This window comes from Chiloscyllium punctatum, chromosome 24, assembly GCF_047496795.1.
Source record: "Chiloscyllium punctatum isolate Juve2018m chromosome 24, sChiPun1.3, whole genome shotgun sequence".
Lineage (NCBI taxonomy): Eukaryota > Metazoa > Chordata > Chondrichthyes > Orectolobiformes > Hemiscylliidae > Chiloscyllium > Chiloscyllium punctatum.
The window spans coordinates 66,590,361-66,606,022 of NC_092762.1; the positions used below are offsets into that span (position 1 = coordinate 66,590,361).

Genomic DNA, 15,662 nt, shown 5'->3' on the forward strand with positions numbered 1-15,662 from the left:
GTCTCTCCCTATAACGCAAATCCTCCAATCGCAGCAACATCCTTGTGAATCTTTGGAGGTATGTGACCAGTACGGTTCCACAGGGATTGGTATGGAGTCCACTTTTGTCATTTATATAAAACAATTTGGATGAAAACACAAGAGTCATGGTTAGTAAGTTTGTAGTTGACACCGAAATTGGTGGTACAGTAAGGGTGAAGAAAGTTATGATTACAAAGATCTTGTTCAAATGAGTCAATGGGTGGAGGAATGGTAGATGGAATTTAATTTGGATAAATACAGGTACATTTTGGTTAGACAAATAAGGGCAGAACTTATACAAAGAGATCTAGGGGCTCAGATACATAATTCTTCAAAATTTGTTGCACAGGCCAACAGATGGTGAAGAAGCCATTTAGCACACTTGCCTTCATTGCTCAGATCTTTGACTACAGGAACTGGGATGTCACATGTCCAGGATGTCCATGAGGCCTCTTCTGGAATACGATGTGCAGTTCTGGTCATCCTGCTATTAAAAGGATGCTATTAAGTTGGACAGGTTTCAGAGAAGACTTACCAGGATGTAGCCAGGAATAGAGGGTTTGAGTTATATAATAAAAAAAATCATAGGCTGGGACTTTTTTCACTGGAGCATAGGAGGTTGAAGGGTGACCTCAGAGGTCATAAAAATCATGAGGGGCATGGATAAGGTGAACAGTAAGGGTCTTTTCCCTAGGGTAGGGGAGTTCAAAAGTAGAGAGCCTATTTTTAAGGTGAGAGGAGAAAGTTTTAAAACACATGTGAGGAGCGACATTTTTTGTAAAACAGAGAATGGTTCATATGTAGAATAAAGTGCCAGAGGAATTAGGGGATATCGGTACAGGTGGAAAGGTGAAAGGATTGCCTTGTAATTCATTAACACATCAAAAGTTTTACATAAACAAATCAGAAAAGGACTGTGCATTTTCAACAATAATTGCCACACTAAATGTTATTCAGCACTGATACAGTTTGCAATAGGTTTTTAAAAACTGCTTAAGTATTTCAAAACTTATATCATCCAGCATGAGTGTAAAATATTAAAAGCCAAAGCAAGCTTTACAAAAGGCAATGCCTGGAATTGAATAATGGACTGGTCTTTATTGAGCTACTGTCACAGTAGCAAAGTTTCAAGAAAGCCTGAAACCTCATTTTCATGTTTTGATGGTCACTATGCAATTAACTATATATTACATAAGTGTTTGAGATGAATTGCAAATCTCAAACTTCCAAATAAGTGTTGCATATCCAAGGTACTGGGGTTTATCATAGTAATCACAGTGAGGAGGATGCATTTGAGAAAAATAATTCAGATAACAGAGGCTGCAAAATACTTTATAGAAGTTAAACAAAGTGAGCTATCTGGTGTCAATTAATAATTCCTGCAGGAAACCTTCTTTGAATGAAAACATGCACAAATTTCTACAGTGGACAGAGTATAGAGGTAATTGGAAGAACATTTAAATTAGCCCCACAGCATCAAAACCTGGGAGGTCGTAAACCATTTGCCTTCTGAAATATGGAAACTAAACAGGATGATACACCATGTAGGGAATGCTGCAGCATAAATTCTTATGTGGAATAGGAAGGCAGATAAAGCAAAACAGTTGGGTAAACTACATCAATCATGAATGAAATTATGTTCTTGTTCCTCCCAACTGGCTATAGCATCCATCTTAAACCAAACTGAAAATAAAGAGATCAATCTTATTATATAAAAAAAATTGTGAAAAAAAGTGCACAGTGAGTGCAGGTGGGTTGTAGTCCACAGCACCAGGCTAATGCACACATGGCAGCTAGTGAAATTTGAAGTAAAGATCTGGATTTAAAAAGCTAGCCTAATGGCAATCACTGCTGACTGCCTTCAAAAACCTAACTGGTCTACTAATGGTATTTTAGGAAAGGAGATCTGCCAATCTTAACTAGTCTGACTCCAGTGGATGATTTTTATCTACCCTCTGAAATGGGCGAGCAAGGAACATATTTGTACAAAATTGCTGAAAGTGCAAAGAAAGGAATGAAACTGGGGAATAAAACTGGACAGACCATCCAGTAATCTAGAAAGAAATTACAAAGGTAAACATATTCTTCTCAACTCTGCAAAGTTCTCCTTACTAACATCTGTCCCCAGACCCCAATTCAAAAAGGCAGTTCACCACTACCTTCTCAAGTACAATTAAAGATGGGCAGTAAGTGCTGGCCTAGCCAGTGAGATCCAAATGCTATGATCATATACCACAACCTTAGAATTTCTCAACGATCTTTACTCTTCCTTGAGCAGAACAGCTGCTGTAATCAAGTGAGAAGGGTGTTGTGAAACTTGAAAGGGTTCAGAAAAGATTTATAAGGATGTTGCCAGGGTTGGAGGATTTGAGCTATAGGGAGAGGTTAAACAGGCTAGGGCTGTTTTCCCTGGAGCATCAGAGGCTGAGGGATGACCTTCGAGATTTATAAAATCATGAGAAGCATGGATAGGATAAATAGACAAAGGTTTTTCCCCGGGATTGGGGGGGGGGGGGGGAAAGAGTCCAGAACTCGAGGGCATAGGTTTAGGGTGAGGGGGAAAGATATGAAAGAGACCTAAGGGGCAACTTTTTCACACAGAGGGTGGTGCATATATGGAATGAGCTGCCAGAGGAAGTGGTGGAGGGTAGTACAATTACAACATTTAAAAGGCATCTGGATGGGTATATGAATCGGAAGAGTTTGGAGGGATATGGGCCAAGTGCTGGCAAATGGTCTAGATTACGTTAGGAAATCTGGTTGGCATGGACAAGATGGACCAAAGGATCTGTTGCTGTGCTGTACATCTCTATGCCTCTACGAATAACAAAGTTGGAAACAAAAACAAAGTGGAGAATAAAAAAAGCAAGAGAAAGAAACAGATTGGGGTTGAAAGAAAACAAGGTACAGAGAATAGACTGACAAACAGAGAGAGCATGTCACAACTAAAGTTTTTTTTAAATAAAAGGTATAAGAAAATGAAATGTAACATCCAAATTTCACTCAATGTCAAAAAATCCAACCTGCTTTAATGATAATAGAGATGAGAAATATTGACCAGAACAACAAGCTTAAAAAAATCCATGGGAATGTAGATGCTGTGTGCAAGGCCATACTTGTTGCTCATTCCAATTTTCCCTCAAATCTATTAGCTTATTAGGTCATTTAAAAGGACAGTTAAAAGTAAACCATGTTGCTTCAAGTCTGAAGTGACATGCAGACTAGCCTGTTTAAAGATGGCAGATTTATTTTCCTAAAGGACATTAGGTAACGTGATGAGTTTTATGACAACGATAGTTTCAGTCACCATTACTAGCTTTCAACTTGAGATTTTATGAACTGAATTTAAATTCCATCAGTTGCAATGGTGGGATTTGAACACACTCTTTCAGAAGATTAGTTGCCTAATGACATGACCACCACATCATCTTCCCTTCTTCATGATTGAATATTTTATTTCAGCAAACAAACCTTAGTTTAAACATCTAATCTGGGCAAAAAAAAAGGGGCATGTGAAGTAGCATGATACTCATCATGCACTAGTATCAATCACGTTATTTGCTGGAGTTTCTAGAGTGGAACTTTACTGACAGGTATGTGTACCATCACTGAACCAACAGTATTTCAGAAAGACAGTGAGAGAGAAACAGACTAAAGAAGAAAAAAGACAAAAAAAAAAGTTATAATACAAGCAGACATTTCAGTACATGTATTCATAACATGTGGAGAATTGTTTTGGTGGAAAATTTCACAGCCACTGACCTATAGCAAAACTTCAAATGTCAACGATTTTACAAATGATCAACATTTTACTTTAATTAACAAGTCATTATTGACCTAATCACCATGTACCAACATTGCAAATGGGTGTAATTATAAACTTCTGAAAGTATATTGCCCAAGATGAGGCCAGAAAAACACATTCTGAATGGGACATTTTCGGATCTTATTCTCTACAAAAAAGATTAAAAGGCAAAAGTAAAGGATACAGGTGTACATATCACTTTTTCCAGTATATATTCTCCAATTTACAGTGAAAAAGTTAAATGAAGCTTTTTGTTTTTAAATTTAAAGGTAAACCCTTTATTACAATGACATCGGGTATACAAGATTAAACAGACATGAAAAAGGAGGGGCATTCCTGTTATAAAAATGGCACATTTATTGCTACATTACTGTTATATACATGACAGTTCTCATTAGCTACTAAGACAAAAGGAAATGATTTAAACTACTTTTCTGAATACTCCAGCCAGCTGTTTTGATGCTTGTACAAATACAAAAAAAAACACAAGGAACTTGAGGCACTCAGCAACACAATCAGAAATCTAATTGTGCAACATTTAAGTACTGTATGGATGCTAGAAGAAGCATTGCCTAAAATGTAGTAAAATAAACTTCTGGAATCAGACATAGAGTAAAAATCTACAAAAAGTAACATTCAGAATCCAAGACATTTTCAAGATTTATGGTATAAAAGGATCGTTGTTGTGAAAATAAGCCAACTTTTTTCCTTAAATTTCACTTTGTAAGGGTATACTGCAAGTCTTTTCTTAGCAAAAAAAGCACTAGACAAAAAAGAGGCTTTTAATGAAATGTTAGGCACTGGTCATTTTTCATTCTGTTCACATTGCATCACAAGTACAAGAATGAAAAGGCCACATGTAATTTTTTTTAAACTATTACATACATCTGCAATACTCAAAATGAGCTGAGAAATGTCACTGCACAATACTTAATGCAGTTTTAGAAATGTCAGGCATATTACCCTAAAATGTCAAAAACTTTTGTTCATTCAGTCCCACGGTTTCATTGCCCGTTTTCCACTTGTTCACATCTTTTATTTTTAAAAATAAAAAAAAGTTATGTCAAAAGTACTGTGTCTTCTGCTTGGCTGGTGAAAGTCTGTGAATATGTTCAGTGGAAGACTGATTCCGTGTTTTATTTGTAATGGGTTCGTTTCCACAGTACACAGGCTGCTGCAGAAATGAATTCAGCTTGGCATAATGCAAGCCACTGATACATAAGTTGCTCACATCCTTATTAGATTCCACAACCAATTCATATGAATTTTAAACATTTTAACAGTTCATTGTGCAGGAATCCTAGAAAAAGGTGGAAATCTTTCCCACTCTTGAATAAGTCCATGACAAACCTATAGTCATACAAGACCTAGAATCTGCAACATTTTCTGTTGCAACATGAAAGTCTTCAAAGACCTTTCAATTTCTAAGTACACACTATGCCCAGCTATCTTAAAAAACTACAATGTAAAGTCTAATAATGCAAAAATATAGTTTTGCTCATCATACATAAAATAACTCCCTACAAATGAATGAACTAGCTTTTGTAATGCACTCATTTTGTTGGCCCTCCAGATATACCTGATCATATAGGCAGGGCAAGAGAAGATCTGTAGAATATTTTGTCCATTGGCTAACAATTCCTCCCAGCCAACTACCAGGGAGATATGGAGTGGTTGAGCATCAATTGAGTAAGACAAATATTTTTGCTGGGAATGCTGCAAACCAAGGACACCAAAAGTTCTCTTTTTAAAACAAAAAGACCAATTGCTTACAAAACAAGCAAAAAAGGACTTCTGAAATTTTGTTCCAAAACAACCTCACATCCTTGTAAGTTTCATCAAAACATACTGGGATTTAAAGTAAGCTTAGGCACTAACTCCTTTTTTCCACTGTGGGGAAGATTTTTTCTTTGGGCTGTAGAAAAAACCTTTTTTTGCAGCACAGAGATCCAGTACTTCAACGATATATGTCGACTTCCCCCCCTTTTTTCGATAGATATGGCAAATGCATGGATTCACATTTGCAATTCTGATCCAGAAAGGATTCGTCAGTTTATCATCTTTTTGGCAGAACAAGATTTCTTCCTTATAGAGAAAGATGACAGATGATATGCCCTCTCTTGCTCAACAACTTCAGTTATACCAGGCAGAAAGAGCTGTGAGAAAAATAAAATAGAATATCTGACTTTTTTTGCATAATATTTGCAATTACCTACACATTTTGAACTAAAAAAGACTGCACTCATTTCTACAAAGGCATATATTATTCAACAATCAAAATCTCCACAAGTGCTCACTTATACGTTCAGGGCAAATAAGTAAACCCATTTTACACAATGATCAATTCTAAACTAAAGCAAGACTTGAAACAAAAGTTGTAATTTTATTTGGGAAGAGTTCTAAAGCAACTGAATTGAAGCTTAATATTATGAACTAAACAGCACATACAAAGAATAAAAATAGAAATTCATGGAGAAACTCAGTAGGTCTAGCAGCAGCTATGGGAGAAAGCAGAGTTAACATTTCAGGACCAGTGACCCTTGTTCAGATGCTGCCAGATCAGAGTTTTTCTAGCAACTTCTATTTTTGTTTCCGATTTCCAGCATTGCAGTTCTGTCGGAGTAATATTAAATTTAAAAAATTGAGTCATTAAGTTACTAGCGAAAATGATAGTACAAATTGTTTCAGGGTTAATTAAAATTTAGGAAGGGAGAACTTGATTTAAATGGGGCAAGAGAGATGATGCTCACCATACTGAGAAAAATATATTCTCAAATGGAAAACTATTTCAAGGTGATAAACTGCATAGACAAATTCAAATTATGCAGTCTTTTACACATTGAAAGTATTGCAAGAGTGCAATTTTACCTGTTATTAAACAGGATACTTTGCATCAGTATTTTTTAAAGGCCGAGGGTTAAACAATTATCATTCAATATTACATTCAATGGATATACAATACTACCCTTTAAAAGTTTTCTTTCTTCTAAAGAATAACAACTCCAAATGGAAGATTGTCCAAAATGTATTAACAAATCTGATACAAAATCCAAAATACATTCTACAAACATGCAGCAAACCTAAGCATCAACATGGTTTGCCACCAAAAAGAAGGCACTGCTTTACCTTTTAACTGTGCAATTTGAAGCAGGACCCATTACATCATTTATTGGATCAAGTCACCCAGACTGGTTATTTCTTTTGCAAAGCCCCAAAGACACCGAGGCAGCCACATGACAGCAGAGGATTACTATCTTAAGTCTACTTTATTTTAATAGCAATAAGTTCACTGTCCCATGAGGGAATTCTATAGGACAAAAGTACAGTTCATGAAATTTCTTAACCTAAACGGAGTTATCCCAATTTGGACTGCTTCTAAAACTTCATTCTCATAGATTAAAATGCCATTTCTCACATTCCAGCATTCTACAAATTGGCATTTTACCTCCTACATGTGGCTCACTGCATTGTGATTATCTCCCAGACTAGGATGCGCAGCTGAAAGGGGCAGTGGCTGTTCTCCTACAACTGCAGATACCTTCTCCTCTTCCCTTCGTTTAAGGCAGGCAGCTTTAGGATTCAAATTACGTTCTAGAAACAAAACAATGTGGGGGAAGAGAAAGAGAAAATACAGATCATAAACATTTAATATATTCTTCACTGCAATTCATCTTTCAGAAAATTAATATATACACATTGGACTAAAAATATATCAAGTACTCTATAGTATAACTGAATTCTTTTACAGATGTTTAAATCATATTCTCATAGCAAAATCACAATCAAAGCATTATTCTGCTTCAGGAGATCTGTAAGAGTAAACAATACAACTTTAATTCTGCAGACTATATACAACTTGTAAAGAAAATGTCAGTGCCAGATCAATGACTGATGACACAAAAGGCAATAAGAATATTTGAATTTTCAAACAGGTCAGCCAGATAATTGTTATTATTCAATATACATATTAGTCAGATTTTGTAGCCAGTAGAATAGTCACAGCCTGACCTCTGAAAAAGTTGTTCAAACATCTAATAATCTGTGGAATGATTCCGAATTTGTATTAGTTTGAAAAAGATGCCAAATAAAGGAGATTGCCAAACATCTAGCAGTGATGTTGTCAATTAAAACAAGCATCTAAGTGAAATATTGTTGCAGAGAACAAATTCGTAAATAAAATTCACTGATTATTCTGCATCCTACATTTATTTTGCTTCCTGTAAAATTAATGATTGGAAGCTATATTTTGAAACTGAAATATGAGCTGATTTGAAAATATTAAAAACTTGAGAATTTTTTCGTGATGGAAAAATCTGGCATTGCACAAAGAGAAAATTAATTTTCCAGAATAAGAAAGGTTCATCAGTAGTCATTACTTAGAATGTTAATAAAACAACTCACATCCTGTAAAGGGATAACCTTATAAGGAAGCCTTAAAAAAAGTGTTGAGACTGTATTAACGCAATAACCTCTAGTTGTTTGCAATCAATTGAGACTTCAACATTGTACCCTGCAGAAAAGTGGAGAATCACTGACAGCAATAGTTCAGAAATTTGAATTAGGGCAGAAATTCTATTTCTGGGAACGTCTGTTTGCGTTTGCGAAGCACAACAGTCAGGTCCCAGGGAGTAGATGTGTGTCTATGTTTATGGTGGGGGGAATTGGGAGAGCAAGTATGTGGGGAAGAGAGCAACAGCAAGAGAGTAAGTAAGGAGATGCTGTTTCAGACTGGTCACGGTATCAAGGTGATAGTGGGGTGGGGCAGGAAGAGGGAGATAGAAGTAATTTGGAATTCAGCTTAATGGTTATCACCCAGAAAAAAGCTGTAGGATTAAAACACTACAAGGTGAAAGCAAGTAGAAACTGAATCTGAATTCTGACTTCAAGGCACCTTTTCCCAGAGGATTACAGATGTAGGGAGATTCCACAGAATTTTACATTTCCCTTGCAGTCAAGTACATTGGGATTTTCGCATGGTCCCAATGTGCAATTCCAGCCTACACTGCTGCAATACCCACTTCCATGCTTCACCTCAGATTAAATATCCTTGCTCATTAACATCTTCATATCCATTCAATTCACATGAAGGCTTCGAAATGTTTAATGGGAAGGGAACTGAGCTCTTCCTTTCAAATATTTACTGTTGTCCCAATTTGATTTCAGCAGCATAGATAGTTAAATTTTCATTACGTATCAGAGTCCAGAAAATGAGTGTTGGCAAACTATTGAACTGTGAGGAAGGAAGATTGATTAACACTTAAAATTCAAATTGCTTATATTAATACAAACATTTTGTAGCAGAGGCCCTGAGACTGCCATCAGAAGCAAGGACTCCAGCAATGTTGCCTTTGAATTAGGAATATTACAAATACAGACCTCCGAAAAATCAAGTGATCCCACAGCCAACTGATTAGATCAAACTTCTGCAGTTTTGCAATATACAGTTGCGAATCATTAGCAATTAACTAAAAAGAGGAAGCTCTATGAATTTTCTCCATTCCCAATGACAATAAAGTCCAGTGCATTGGTGCAAAAGGCAAGATTGAAGAATTTGCAACTGTTAATAGATAATCCTCAGCTGTCTCCCAAGGTCTCTAACTACTGACTAACTCCATCGTTACTGAAAAATGATTGGGCATATTAGATGCAGCGAAGACTATGGGCCTTAACAACATCCAGTGAGCAGTGTTAAGGAGTTATGCTCTAGAATTAGTTATGCTACCGATCAAAGTAATCCAGTATAAATTGGAATGTATATCTCCCTGACAAAATAGAAACTGTTCAAGCATATCTGAACAACTAAATGCAAAAGAAATATGATGAATTACTGTCCCATTACAGGTGAAAGGAATATGGACATCACTAACCAACACTTATGAATAAGATGCTTATAAATGCTTAGTTTGTGTTCTACTTGAACTTCTTAGCTTTATGGACCAAACAGAGACAAAAAGATCAGAATTCAAAAGATGTTACATGAACCCTTTTTGACATGAAGACTGGATTTCACTTAGTGTGGTATCAAGGAACCCTAATAAAATTGAAATCCAGTGTGTATCAGGGGAGTGAGTGGGTGAAGGTGTGAGCCTAGTTTGGCTCCTGACATACCTAGTACAAAGAGAAATGGATGTGGGAGGCAAATCATCTCAGTTCCGGGATGTGTCTACGATCGAACAATCTTTAACGGTCTCATTTTCTTTGGTCAGAAGGATGGACGCCTGGGTTGACCTCATGTTCATTTCAGATGAATTTTAGCCGACATGACCAAAATGTGGGCAACATTCAGGTTTGTTCTCATGAAAGATGTAAAATAGGTCAGAGTAAGCCACACAGTGTAAGAAACTTCATGGGAGTAATACGGAGACAGAATGAGTAACTGGGAATTGGGGTCAAAGTGGGAATTTGGACCAAAAACAATGCTTCAATTAAAGGCCAATTCCAAGAAATAAACGGATTGACAGACCCTCTTGTAGAGACTAACTGTAACATGACATCACTAATGCAAGGAAAGCAGCTGATTGAGGAGGTGGTTTAGTCTGCATTCCTAATCTTTAAATTGAAAGTTCAGTATTTAGTTTGCGGTTAAGTTTTTACAATGTTTTCGCTTTTCTTGAGTTTTTATTCTAAGTCCATTCTTATCCTAGGGGTAACAAATAGTTTGTTTTAAAGAGAGAGTTAGGGGACAGCAAGTTAGAACAGTCAAATGGAATGTACGACCTGTGGTATTTGTGAAGTTATGGGACATACTATGTGCTCCAAGACAAACATGTGCAGGAAGTGTTACCAGCTACTCAAGCTTAAAAACCATGTTTTGGAACTTGAATAGTGACTAGAGTCACTGCTGAGTACCAGCAAGCCAGAGGATCTGTGGATAGTATGTATATGGAGGTGGTCACACTACAGATTAGAAGCTGACATGCAGAGGGCTCAGGTGACTACTAGGCAAACGTGTGGAATCTGTTTGGGTGGAACCAAGAACATGAGAACTAGAGGCAATTCAACCCATTGAGCCTGATCTCATCTCCACCTCAACTCTACTCTCCTGCCCTATCTCCACAGATTTTTAAGTAGTAATGGATGGAAGGGCCATCTCCTCCTTAAATTTACTCAATGCTCCAGCATCCACTCCACTTTGGGGTAGTGAATTCCACAGATTTACAATCCTTTCAGGGAAGTAATTTCTCATTTTTTAAATCTGCTACCCCTTATCCTAAAACAATGACCTCTTGTTGTAGATTGTCCAACAACTGTAAACATCCTTACTATGCCTACTTTGTCAATTTCCTTCAGCATCTTCTATACCTCAATTAGATTCCCTCTCATTCTTGTAAACTCCAGAGAGTATAGGCCTAAACCGCTCAATCTCTCTGCACAAGACAAATGCATCATTCTCTGAAATCAGTAACAGTTGGCACATATTGGTTGCAGTTATTTATGATACACCAAACACTGTTGCTTCTGTGGAGCATGGTCTCATGAGAATAAAGAAAAGGATTCTGGGTAATCAAAGATGGTGGACAGGAAAAATTTCTGGCTGTAACAGGCTGCTCCTTTTTTTTTTGAGGTATTTTAGGTGTTGGAGGGGATTTCCGAGAATTCCAGGAGCTGCAATTACTGTTTTAAAGGCTGTTGCATTGTTTTGGAACGTGGGAGAAAAACAAAAGTCAAAACAACAGCACTTTTAAAAAGGGAGAGGAACACACAAAGGCAGCACATGGTGAGGTTAGTGCAGGTCAGAGAGACAAAGAGTGGAAAGAAACCCCCACTGCTAACTGACAGCAGTGAACCTGCGTAGTTACTGCCTTTGCTGTTTGAATTCATGTATCGCTGGACATCGGGGTGCGTCTGGGAAAATTAACAAACAGCGAAATTCACAACTGATTTTGGAGGGACCTGTTTGGGAGAGGTCACAGCACGAAAACAGGCAAGTGAATATTTTTAACTGTAGCCATACAGTAAGTCTGCAGTAGTGAGTAGAGTGGGTTCTTTCTTGATTTTATGTTTTATTGAGATAGGTCCCTTTATTAAACTTAAAAATAAGTATTAAGTTAGCTGGGAGCAGTGTTTTGTACAGGAATAAGTCAGTGCTATATTCGGAGTTTGTAGATCTGAAGAAGCAAAAATGGCCTTTAGTAGAGTGAAATGCTCTTCTTGTCAGATAAGTGAGTTTAGGGAGAGTTTGTGTTACTGAGGATTATACTTGCATTAAATGACGTTGGTTGCGAATCCTATCAGATTGAATGGATCGGTTGGAGAGACAGTTAGAGGCAATGAGGAATTTACAAGAACAAGGGGATGTGATGGATGGCAGTTATAGGAAGGGGGCGGGAGTTGCAGATACAGTCACATAGATGGATTAACTCCAGGAAAGGTAAGAGAGGTAGGCAGGTAGTGTAGGAGACTTCTGTGGCTATAACCATTTCAAACAAGTATGCTGTTTTGGAAAACGTAGTGCGTGATGCTTTCTAAGGGGAATGTAGCAAGAACAGCTACATTCTGGTATCGAGACTGGCTCTAATGCAATGAGGGGTACGTTGGATTCAAACAGATCAATTGTGTTAGGGGACTCTCTAGTCAGAGGCACAGACACATTTCTGCAGCCAGCTGTGAAAAATCAATGGTGTGCTGCCTTCCTGGTGCCAGGATCAAGGATGTTTCAGAGAGGGTGCAGAATGTTCTCAAGGGGAAGAGGGATCAGCAGGAAATCATTGTACACATTGGAACCAACAACACAGGAAGGGAAAAGGAGGAGATTCTTAAGGGAGAATAGAGAAGTTAGGCAGGAATTTAAAAAGATCCTCGAGAGTAGTAATATCTGGGTTACCTTCAGTGCTGCGAGTTAGTGAGGGTAGGAATAGGAGGATAGAGCAGATGTGGCTGTGGAGCTGGTGTATGTGAGAATGATTCACATTTTTGGATCACTGGAATCGCTTCTGGGGTAAAAGTGACCTGTATAAGGAGGACAGATTGTACTTGAATTGGAAGGGGGACTAGTATACTGGCAGGTGGATTTGCTAGAGCTGCTCAGGAGGATTTAAACTATTAAGGTTTGGGGGTGAGACCCAGGGAGATACTGAGGAAAGAGATCAATCTGAGACTGGCACAGTTGAGAAAAGTAGTGAGTCAAACAGTCAGGGCAGGCAGGGACAAAGCAGAAAACAAAGTAGGACTGATAAATTAAACTGCGTTTATTTCAATGCAAGAGGCCTAACAGGGATGGCAGATGAACTCAGGGCATGGTTAGGAACATGGGACTGGGATATCATAGCAATTACAGAAACTGACTCAGGGATGGACAGGAATGGCAGCTTAACGTTCCAGGATAGAAATGCTTCAGGAAGGACAGAAAGGGAGGCAAGAGAGGAGTGGGAGTGGCGGTTTTGATAAGAGATAGCATTACAGCTGTATTGAGGAAGGATATTCCCAGAAACACATCCAGGGAAGTTATTTGAATGGAACGGAGAAATAAGAAAGGGATGATCACCTTATTGGGATTGTATTATACATGCCCTGTCAGAGGGAAATTGAGAAACAGATTTGTAAGGAGATTTCAGTTATCTGTAAGAATAATAAGGCAGTTATGATCGGGGATTTTAACTTTCCAAACATAGACTGGGACTGTCATAGTGTTTAGGTTTTAGATGGAGAGAAATTTGTTCAACATGTACAAGAACATTTTCTGATTTAATATGTGGATGTACCTACTAGAGAAGGTGCAAAACTTGACCTACTCTTGGGAAATAAGACAGGGCAGGTGTTGGTGGGGGAGCACTTTGGGGCTGTGACCATAATTGTATTAGTTTTTGAATAGTGATGGAAAAGGATAGATCAGCTCTAAAAGTTGAAGTTCGAAATTGGAGGAAAGCTCATTTTGATGGTATTAGGCAAGATCTTTCAAAAACTGATTGGGGGCAGATGTTCGCAGGTAAAGGGTTGGCTGGAAAATGGGAAGCCTTCAGAAATGAGATAACGAGAGTCCAGAGGTAGTGTATTCCGGTTAGGGTGAAAGGAAAGGCTGGTAGGTATAGGGAATGCTGGATGACCAAAGAAATTGAGGGTTTGGTTAAGAAAAAGGAGGAAGCATGTCAGATATAGTCAAGATAGATCAAATGAATCCTTAGAGTATAAGGGCAGGAGGAGTACATTTAAGAGGGAAATCAGGAGGACAAAAAGGGGGCGAGATAACTTTGGCAAATAGAGTTAAGGAGAGTTCAAAGGGTTTTCCGAAATACATTAAGGACAAAATGGTAACAAGAGAGAGAACAGGGCCCCTCAAAGATCAGCAAAGCGGTCTTTTTGTGTGGAGCCACAGGGGAGATACTAAACGAGTATTTTGCATCAGTGTTTACTGTGGAAAAGAACATAAAAGATATAGAATGTAGGGAAACAGATGGTGGCATCTTGAAAAAAAAAAAGTCCATATTATAGAGGAGGAAGTGCTGGATGTCTTGAAATGCATAAAAGTGGATAAATCCCCAGGACGTGATCAGGTGTACTCTAGAACTCTGTGGGAAGCTAAGGAAGTGATTGCTGGGCGCCTTGCTGAGATATTTGCATCATTGATAGTCACAGGTGAGGTACTGGAAGACGGGAGGTTGGCTAACATGGTGCCACTATAAGAAGGGTGGTAAGGACAAGCCAGGGAACTATAGACCAGTGAGCCTGACGTCAGTGGTGGGACAGGATGTACATGTATTTGGAAAGGCAAGGCCTCATTAGGGATAGTCAACATGGTTTTGTGCATGGGAAATCAAGTCCCACAAACTTGATTTAGTTGTTTTTTGAAGAAGTAACACAGAAGATTGATGATGGCAGAACACTGGATATGATCTATATGGACTATAGCAAGCGTTCGACCAGGTTCCCCATGGGAGACTGGTTAGCAAGATTAGATCTCATGGAATACAGAGAGGAATTGCCATTTGGAAACAGAACTGGCTCAAAAGGTAGAAGACAAAGGGTGGTGGTGGAGGGTTGTTTTTCAGACTGGAAGCCCGTGACCATTGGAGTGCCACAAGGATCATGACTTTTTGTCATTTATATAAATGATTTGGATGTGAGCATAAGAGGTATAGTTAATAAGTTTGCAGATGACACCAAAATTGGAGGGGTAGTGGACAGTGAAGTAGTTTACAACGGGATCTTGATCAGATGTGCCAATGGGCTGAGAAGGGACACATGGAACTTAATTTAGATAAATTGAAGGTGCTGCATTTTTCGAAAGCAAATCTTAACATTAAATGTATAAGTCCTGCTAAGGTCCTAGGGAGTGTTGCTGAACAAAAAGAGGCCTTGAAGTGTAGGTTCATAGCTCCTTGGAAGTGGAGTCGCAGGTAGTTAGGATAGTGAAGTAGTCGATCGGTATGCTTTCCTTTATTGGTCAGAGTATTGAGTATAGGAATTGGGAGGTCATGTTGCAGTTGTACAGGACATTGGTTAGGCCACTGTTGGAATATTGCGTGCAATTCTGGTCTCCTTTCTATCGGAAAGATGTTGTGAAACTTGGAAGGGTTCAGAAAAGATTTACAAGGATATTGCCAGGGTTGGAGGATTTGAGCTACAGGGAGAGGTTGAATAGGCTGGGGCTGTTTTCCCCGGAGCGTCGGAGGTTGAGGGGTGACCTTATAGAGGCTTATAAAATTATGAGGGGCATGGATATGATAAAGTCTCCTTGGGGTGGGGGAGTCCAGAACTAGAGGGCATAGGTTTAGGGTAAGAGGGGAAAGATATAAAAGAGACCTAAAGGACAACGTTTTCACACAGAGGGTGGTACGTGTATGGAATGAGCTGCCAGAGCTCAAATTAATAAAAGGCCTATAAAGTTGCCAGAAATAGC

General features: G+C 38.4%; 1 protein-coding gene across 5 annotated transcripts in view; it reads right to left on the minus strand.

Moving 5' to 3' along the window:
• Positions 1 to 248: 248 nt before the first annotated feature.
• The window catches only part of LOC140494655 (transcription factor 12-like), a 150,447-nt gene continuing 135,033 nt past the window's right edge, over positions 249 to 15,662 (minus strand). For all 5 annotated transcript variants that reach the window (XM_072594080.1, XM_072594078.1, XM_072594081.1 and 2 more), the window contains 2 exons: positions 7,272 to 7,417; positions 249 to 5,982 (listed from right to left, as the gene is read on the minus strand). In XM_072594080.1, the coding sequence (XP_072450181.1) occupies positions 7,275 to 7,417 (143 nt within the window). In that variant the 3' untranslated portion in view covers positions 249 to 5,982; positions 7,272 to 7,274. The remainder of the gene's footprint in view (positions 5,983 to 7,271; positions 7,418 to 15,662) is intronic.